Source organism: Mandrillus leucophaeus, unplaced genomic scaffold (genome assembly GCF_000951045.1).
Source record: "Mandrillus leucophaeus isolate KB7577 unplaced genomic scaffold, Mleu.le_1.0 Scaffold147, whole genome shotgun sequence".
Taxonomy (NCBI): Eukaryota; Metazoa; Chordata; class Mammalia; order Primates; family Cercopithecidae; genus Mandrillus; species Mandrillus leucophaeus.
In genome coordinates, this window is record NW_012101443.1 from 4,628,791 (window position 1) to 4,638,005 (window position 9,215).

Sequence of the window (9,215 nt, forward strand, 5' to 3'; positions counted from 1 at the left end):
ATGCCACCTCAAGTTGATCATATTTTGATATCTGTCTTCTACTGACATTGGGGGATGAGGAGTGACTGGTTACTGAGTCCTGTTGTTTCTTATACCCAAATTCTAAACACCTCCTCCATAACACTCAGGGTATACATTGTAGTTTCTTTTTTATTACATGGACATTCAGAGAGAAAGCAATTAAGAGATGTAATCAAGAACAGCATAAACACAATGATACTCCCTTCATTTGAAGCTATCTTCCTAACACTTCCCTGTCCCTGGGAAAGGACTGCTTATATTTTAATATATGTAGTTCTTATTGGATCAATGCATTCTTAATATATATGTTTAAGAGGAGATATTCTAACAAATCTAACGTTTATACGTCCTCTTCAGCTTTTTGGAAACCACACGATGACAGGAGGCTACCTAATATACTCATCAAAAGGTCCCCTACAAAATGAACTATTTCAGTTTTCTGACTTGAACTGTAATTAAAAGTAAATAGTAGTAACATACCCTTCTATATTTAAAATAATGAGTTCCTCAGACTAGTGTTTTAAAATTCATTCATTTACTATAAAACATCTTTATTGAGTATCTTCTCTGCGATAGGCCCTGTTCTCCATCTGAGGTATTAACCAGTGGACAAGATCAGAAAGGCTCTGCCTTCGTGGAGCTTCTAGTCAGTACAATTTATTAATGAATATTTATTAATAAATCATCGAAAAATGATTTCAGTATGCCATTTTCCATCTAGTTGTAGAAAAGAATTCACTTTTACCTGTCCAACATTTTGGTACTGGCTCGTTCCAGTTTCTCTAGGATCTGAGGAAGCTGGGTGTCGTCGTCATATGAACCTCCCCAGCCAAGAACTCGGGCAAGGTCATTTCCTGTACCCAAAGGCAACACTCCCAGCTGACACTGAAAGAGAGTACAACAAGGTGACTTTCAGACAAGTTGAGAAATAGGGACTACTGCATTTCTGCACCTCTCGTAAGTATGTTAGTATGCGTTCATGTTAACTAGCAAGTAAAAGAATTAGCACTCACCTGTTTATTCAAGTTGAGCTTATCGATTTCTGACAAAACCCAACCTACACTTCCATCGCCTCCACAAACAAGAATCCGGAAATTGTCAAACTTCTGAAATAATCTTAAACTGAAAGCAAAAAGGATTTTATTTTAGTATAAAGAAATAAAAATCACTTTCCTCAATTCTTTGCTATTCTCTATGTTTTGAGGATCAAATAAATATATTTGAAAAACTCATGTAATTTAGAATAGTAAACAATTACTTTTTAACTTTTTTTTTTTTTTTTTGAGACAGAGGCTCGCTCTGTTGGCCAGGCTTCAGTGTATTGGCATGATCTCGGCTCACTGCAACCTCCGGCTCCTGGGATCAAGCGATTCTCCTGCCTCAGCCTCCCAAGTAGCTGGGATTACAGGGGCCCACCACCATGCCCAGCTAATTTTTGTATTTTTAGTAGAGATGTGGTTTCACCATGTTGGCCAGGCTGGTCTCGAACTCCTGACCTCAGGTAATCCTCCCACCTTGGCCTCCCAAAGTACTGGGATTATGGGTGTGAGCCACTGCATCCGACCCACTTGTTCTTTACAAACAGTAAATTAATAAAGGAAACACAGGAATAAAATATTCCTATGTTTCTAATAAAGGTCTTAAGTTTCTGAATCCACTTTGATTTGTGTGTGTGTGTATTTTCTTTTGTTTTATTTTGATTTTGCGTACCAGTAGGTATTCAAGGAATTTCACCATGGAGGTGCTGTTCCTTGGCTAACCACCTGGAGAGGTGACTTTTTATTTTTATTTTTTTAAAACTTTTTTGAGACAGGGTCTCACTCTGTCGCCCAGATTGTAGGGCAGTGGTGCAATTGTGGCTCACTGCAACCTCCAGCTCCTGGGCTCAAGTGATCCTCCCACGTAGGCCTTCCAAAGTGTTGGGATTACAGGCGTGAGCCACCTCCCCTACCTGAGAAGTGAATTTCTATAGCACACAAGGGCAAAGCACATACCCAGGGTACATGAAATGCCTAACAGTAGGGGAAGTGGTCTTTACATTTGCAACAAAGAAAGCATTTAAATAACCCCTTTTGTTTGGTAATCACAGAATTGGACGGTTGCCTGGGAAGTCACCTCCAGGCTCATTTACAAATAATGGTGATTTTATTTATTTATTTCCAATCTTTTTTCCCCAGAGTTAGGTACAGTTGACAAAAAATTGTATATATTTAAGGTGTACAATTTGATGTCTGGATATATATACACCACAATCAAGGTAATTGGCATATCCATAGGTACCATTTCTCTTTTTCGTTCCTTTTCTTCTTTTAACCTCCAGATTGTTTTAAAGGCTGGAGGCTGAACCCAGAAGCACATAAGATTAAAAACTTTTATGCACCCAAGCTACTGTAGTATCTCTCTCACGTAATTTCGGATAAACAGAGACGAATGTTCTACTTCCCAGCTCTCTTTTTAAATATTCTGTCAACAAAAGAATCAACTATTACAGTATTACCTTATGACAGGCAGGGTTACAATTAATGAGGTTATAGCCCATCTTAGAGTAATTATATTTCAGATTGGTGGCTCCCTGATGAAATTGTGTTATCTTCGGGAAGAGTTCCACAGATGACTAATTCTATCAAAGTTGTTTTGATTTATGCCACCTCAAGTTGATCATATTTTGATATCTGTCTTCTACTGACATTGGGGGATGAGGAGTGACTGGTTACTGAGTCCTGTTGTTTCTTATACCCAAATTCTAAACACCTCCTCCATAACACTCAGGGTATACATTGTAGTTTCTTTTTTATTACATGGACATTCAGAGAGAAAGCAATTAAGAGATGTAATCAAGAACAGCATAAACACAATGATACTCCCTTCATTTGAAGCTATCTTCCTAACACTTCCCTGTCCCTGGGAAAGGACTGCTTATATTTTAATATATGTAGTTCTTATTGGATCAATGCATTCTTAATATATATGTTTAAGAGGAGATATTCTAACAAATCTAACGTTTATACGTCCTCTTCAGCTTTTTGGAAACCACACGATGACAGGAGGCTACCTAATATACTCATCAAAAGGTCCCCTACAAAATGAACTATTTCAGTTTTCTGACTTGAACTGTAATTAAAAGTAAATAGTAGTAACATACCCTTCTATATTTAAAATAATGAGTTCCTCAGACTAGTGTTTTAAAATTCATTCATTTACTATAAAACATCTTTATTGAGTATCTTCTCTGCGATAGGCCCTGTTCTCCATCTGAGGTATTAACCAGTGGACAAGATCAGAAAGGCTCTGCCTTCGTGGAGCTTCTAGTCAGTACAATTTATTAATGAATATTTATTAATAAATCATCGAAAAATGATTTCAGTATGCCATTTTCCATCTAGTTGTAGAAAAGAATTCACTTTTACCTGTCCAACATTTTGGTACTGGCTCGTTCCAGTTTCTCTAGGATCTGAGGAAGCTGGGTGTCGTCGTCATATGAACCTCCCCAGCCAAGAACTCGGGCAAGGTCATTTCCTGTACCCAAAGGCAACACTCCCAGCTGACACTGAAAGAGAGTACAACAAGGTGACTTTCAGACAAGTTGAGAAATAGGGACTACTGCATTTCTGCACCTCTTGTAAGTATGTTAGTATGCGTTCATGTTAACTAGCAAGTAAAAGAATTAGCACTCACCTGTTTATTCAAGTTGAGCTTATCGATTTCTGACAAAACCCAACCTACACTTCCATCGCCTCCACAAACAAGAATCCGGAAATTGTCAAACTTCTGAAATAATCTTAAACTGAAAGCAAAAAGGATTTTATTTTAGTATAAAGAAATAAAAATCACTTTCCTCAATTCTTTGCTATTCTCTATCGGTATTCATATTCAGATTAAATATAAGAACTCCTACTTACATGTTAATTATACCATAAACATTCATTGAAGTGTAATTTTAACTCAAGAAAACTTCTGAATCATAAGGAGGAAAGGGAATGATAAGTAGAAATGAAGATAAAATTAGGAGGAGTGGGGGTGAGAAATGAGAAAACAAAAAAGAAGCAGAGACCAGGAAAGATAAAGTAATACAAGATGGTGAAAGTAGTGGTTCCTCTCTTTCTATTACAAGAATAAATTCTTTCCTTAAGAATTACAAACCATGGGTAAGAAATCTACGGTGCTGAAACTAACGAGTGACGCTTCGGCAGTTCCTAAAGACACCAATCACTGTATTGCTCTCAGGACTCCCAACTGGCTTTTTCTCCTCTTCTTCTCCTATTCTCAGGTCCATCCTTCTGTTTTACCTCATCTCAACTTTTGACACATCCCATCTCCTAAATGTACCCTTGTACACTTACTTCACGTATTGTGGAAAATCTGATAAAATATTAGAGGGACAACCTCAGGAAGTTTCACCAAGAGAGGTCCTTGGAGCCTTCGAGGACAAATGGGAAAAATAAATCAAGACTACAAGATAATGGAACTATAAAGGATTATAAAATGGATGTGTTAGAAAGGGGGACAAAACTACCCTAGCATGGCAGAGACAAAGAAGGTGAGAAGAGGAAACTCTAGCACCTCAGCAGAGGAAAGGAAGGGCGGTACACGTAGATAAGGAGGAAGCTGGGTATAAATGAACAAGACCGACATCCATGTGACCAGAAGGGCCTGAGACTTAGCAAGATAAAGGCAATGGAAGAGGGAAGGAAAACTCAGAGGCCAAAAGTGAATAGAGGCACCAAGAGAGAAGGAAGGAGAGAAACAGAGAAGACAGACGAAAGTGTCACATTACAAAACACAAAATGCCTTTTCAGGCACTGGTATCGAAAATCCCATTTCTACTTCTGTGTTCATGCTTTGAGGTAACGGTGGAACCCAAGAGAAAAGCTGAGTTGCCATAAGTAAATCACACAGAGGTTTGAAGGCCCCGATTCAGAAGACATAATATCGCCTCTTAAGAAAAATCATATGCATACCCTAAAAATGTACTGAAAGTGCCAAAAGGTATATTTTCCCTCAGTGAAAATACTTAGTTCATTTTATCTTACAGATTGTAAGTTATATGACATCCAGAAAGCTGAAAGGAATCATCAACAAAAGTATTTCTTTGTCATTTACATGAACTGAGTCTGAGATCCTTGAAGAACTGCCCTTGACAGCCATGAGAGTCCCTGTACTTTGGTTTAAAAATTGATTATTTATATTACATATAAATCAATATCAGCCTTCCATGCAAATCACTTTCTAATATTACTTTATATTTCTATATTTATGTAAGTTGATCTTTCTTGGAGCTAAAGAAACTGTTAGTATTGTTTGATGTAGAATATATTGTAAAACATTTTCTAAACAAATTTTGGAATTGAGAAATTTCAATAGAGTTTTGGAATTTATACAAGACAGTTGTCTAACTATCCAAAAGGTTGTGTTAAAACTTATAATTAGAGCTTTAAAAACGAGGGAGGGATCTAGAGGAATCTATAATTTTCATGAGCTGAAACACCAGACACATTTAACACCTAGTCCTACATTGTATTTAAATAAGATTTATCAATAAGCAGTTACCCTAAATGAGGACCTCCATTCATTAAATCAAACACCTGAGCCGGATTTAGCAACTGTTTAAAGCGACGAAGGAACTTTACTCCCTGATTATCTCCACTCTTAGAATTGACAAAAACCAATAGAGGACTAACACAGAACGAAAATGTTGCTCTACAGAAACCTGTGAAAAAAACACAATACAAGATCAATACATACGGCTTTCTCTTTTAAATTATTAGCAAACTTTCAGATAAAAGAAAATAAATGTATAAAAACTGGAGCATTAAGTTATAATTTAGCTCTCCAAATAGAGATAGGTTAACTATTTACATACAAACCTATATATTTGTATGCAATTCTTATGTTTATATTCAATATTTCAAAGTATTTTAACTGCTCCTTTCTGAAGTCTGAGAGAATATTTTAAAATTTATAGTAAACAAAATCAGGGCCTAGGTTGGGGGAGAGGGCTGTTAATACCATAGGTTTAAAAAAAGTCACATATTTTGCGGTTTATAAACTTACATCTTCAGGTTTATAAACTTATATCTAAGATATCTATTGGCATAAATTAAATGAAAAGTTTGAAAAGCAAAAAGCACGATATCAATGCAAGACATTAATAATAGCACAGTCCTCCCTACGTATTCTTGGGGAATTGGCTCAGGAGTCCCACGAATATCAAAATCCACAGTTGCTCAAGTCTGTTATATAAAACAGCATAGTATTATACATGGTTTTACCATATTACTTTGTAATATGGTTTGCTTAGAAGGAAGTAATTAGTATGTAATCTCAAAACCAGTGTCGTAGAGGGGTTCCTCAGCACTTTACAGTTAAGTTTACAGAAAAGTGCATTTATAGGAATATAAATTCCTACAATGAAATTACAGAAAAACAGATTTTAATAACAGCCATGCTAACAGGCAGTTTCAATTATAGAGGAAAAAAACACTTATAAAAATTAACCTTTTCAGATTGTATTACAGTACAGAGTAATGATCTTATTTTATTTACTAAAACAGAAAATCTAAAAGTCTTATAAACAGTAATTTCGCCAATGTGTTAATAGGTATTCTACAACTTTCACTTAAATATATTCTTTTAAAAATGGAATGTACTTTCAGCAATTGAAATGGAATTATTTTAGAAAACCTGACTACAATAGTCAATGACAGGTATAGTTATTCTAGGAAAAGAAATATATATATCAATATTAAATATACCAGAAATATACATACTTACACTACTGCTACATACCATCGGAATCAGTGCTGTTTAGCGCAATTGGAGGTATGATAGATACTTTACATTGACCAAGTGGACATATTGGATGGTATAAATCTTTGCAGGCAGTGTGTACCTAATAACAAACAAATATACCTTCAAGAATCATAAAAACAATGTTTTGCCATTACAAATCACATCTAAGGAACTGATAATCTAGAATCAACTGTACCACAAAATATTCAGTAATTCATAAACTACTTTAAATGGTATAATATTTGTACTTAAGGAAATGACTAAACATTTTAGAAATGGATATTTGATTTTGGTCCATGCAACCAATTCTTGTAATTATCTCAGAGAAGAAAATATAGTTAATGAATAATTGGTGAAGGCAAGAAGAGAGGAAGAGAAGAGACCAAGTGCAGAGGAAGGGAGGCAGAGAAGAGAAAAAGAAGAGGAAAAGGAAGAAGAAGGAGGGAAACTAACCAGTGTGTTAATATCATTGCCCATAAAATAAATTGATGACAGAACATTTATTTTGTTTTAATAAAAATTCTTATAAAATTTAACAAAGATAAAATCTGTAATGTGCCTGCTTTTTCTGCAGTAATCCTATAACTTTCTATTCACATTTCCCTATCATTAAAGTTACAAGTACACCCATGTTTATTTTCTCAGCTGCACTGCTGCTCTGTAAGGTAAAGGAAAGTGATGCCCATCACAGGCACCTAGTAAATGTGCTTTCAGTAGAAATGAGTTTCATGGTCATGCAAGGATATGTTTTGTTCTCTATTGAGAAGAAAAGCAAGGATAACTTATTAAGCAGGACCCTGGCAACTTAGGATACTTTGTGTACTTGTCTGGAAAGCCTTCTAAATGTTTTAACCAGGAAAAGCAGGCACTTTTCATCAAGTTCTTATTTAATATGACTTTATTTTATTAGTCCTTTTAGAAAACTGGCATAATTAAACCTGTATTTATCAAACTTTTGGGAGAATAACTAAAATTTAATAGTAATTCTAATTCTGGTGATGACCTGTTTTTAGACTGTTTCCTATTATGCTTTACAATAATTAACAATCCAAATGCATTTTAGAAAAATTAGCACACACAGATAGCTTTAAAAGTAATTTTAAAATGTATGAGAACCATGGGGCAAAACAGAAAGGTATTTATAATAATGGTAAATAAGAAAAGCACATGATCAATTTATGTCTTCACAATTTTTACAGAAAAGGTAAAACTATGTCCACAGACCTGGATGACAGTAGGAAAAATTATAAGTTGATTCATTAGGCTTGTAGGGCGATAGGCTTCTTGATTTTGTTTGTTTTCTTTTTTTACTACACAGACTATGTTTTAGGCACTAGATATCCTGCTATTAGAAACTCATGTTTTTGTTTGTTTGTTTGTTTGACATGGAGTTTCACTCTTGTTGCCCAAGCTGGAGTGCAACGGTACGATCTCAGCTCACTGCGACCTCCGCCTCCCGAGTTCAAGCGATTCTCCTGCCTCAGCCTCCCGAGTAGCTGGGATTACAGGCACCTGCCACCACTTCCAGCTAATTTTTGTATTTTTAGTAAAAACGGGGTTTCACCATGTTAGCCAGGCTGGTCCTGAACTCCGGACCTCAGGTGATCCACCCGCCTCGGCCTCCCAAAGTGCTGGAATTACAGGTGGTCATGTTTTTTATTTTTTGAGATGATGTTTCGCTCTTGTTGCCTAGGCTGGAGTGGAACGGCGCAATCTCGGCTAACTGCAACCTCCAACTCCCAGGTTCAGGCAATTCTCCTGTCTCAGCATCCCAAGTAGCTGGGATTACAGGTATGCACCACTGCATCCAACTAATTTTTTTGTATTTTTAGTGGAGACGGAGTTCCACCACATTGGTCAAACTGGTCTCGAACTCCTGACCTCAGGAGTCAGCCTGCCTCAGCCTCCCAATGTGCTGGGATTACAGGCATGAACCACTGTGCCAGGCCAGAAACTCATGTTTTAAAGGCAAAATAATATGTAAACAGGCAAATGGTTGTGTATAGGAAGTGCAAGACTAGGGGAGGTGCTATAAGGTGATGGTAGCTCAGAAACCAGCATGTCGAATTTACACAGGGTGGGGCAGGAATGATGTCACAAGGTGAAATTTGAGTTTGCCAGGAAAAAAGAGAAAAGACATCCTACCTTCTACCATCTGTAATACCACTGCTGTTCTAGTTAAGATAATGTTTAAATGTTAGGGGTGAATAGAATGAGCAAGTAATAAACCTAATTAACTCCTGCTGTTAAAGTTAACAGAGTTTAAAAATTACTGACTTTTTTTAAAGTAAAGATACACATATTGCACGTAAAGAAAATTTACATAAAATCTTTCTAAAATAATTCATCACACATGATGTGTTTTCTTTCTTTTTTTTTTTTTTGAGAGTGTCACCCAGGCTGGA

General features: G+C 36.2%; 1 protein-coding gene across 5 annotated transcripts in view; it reads right to left on the reverse strand.

Moving 5' to 3' along the window:
- DGKH (diacylglycerol kinase, eta) overlaps window positions 1-9,215 on the reverse strand; it is a 124,964-nt gene that overhangs the window by 70,256 nt on the left and 45,493 nt on the right. For all 5 annotated transcript variants that reach the window (XR_001005447.1, XM_011974636.1, XM_011974635.1 and 2 more), the window contains 4 exons: window positions 6,808-6,910; window positions 5,569-5,728; window positions 3,697-3,805; window positions 3,429-3,568 (listed from right to left, as the gene is read on the reverse strand). Coding sequence is in view for 4 of the 5 variants with exons in the window: in XM_011974636.1 (XP_011830026.1) it covers window positions 3,429-3,568; window positions 3,697-3,805; window positions 5,569-5,728; window positions 6,808-6,910 (512 nt within the window). In the remaining variant the exon portion in view is untranslated. The remainder of the gene's footprint in view (window positions 1-3,428; window positions 3,569-3,696; window positions 3,806-5,568; window positions 5,729-6,807; window positions 6,911-9,215) is intronic.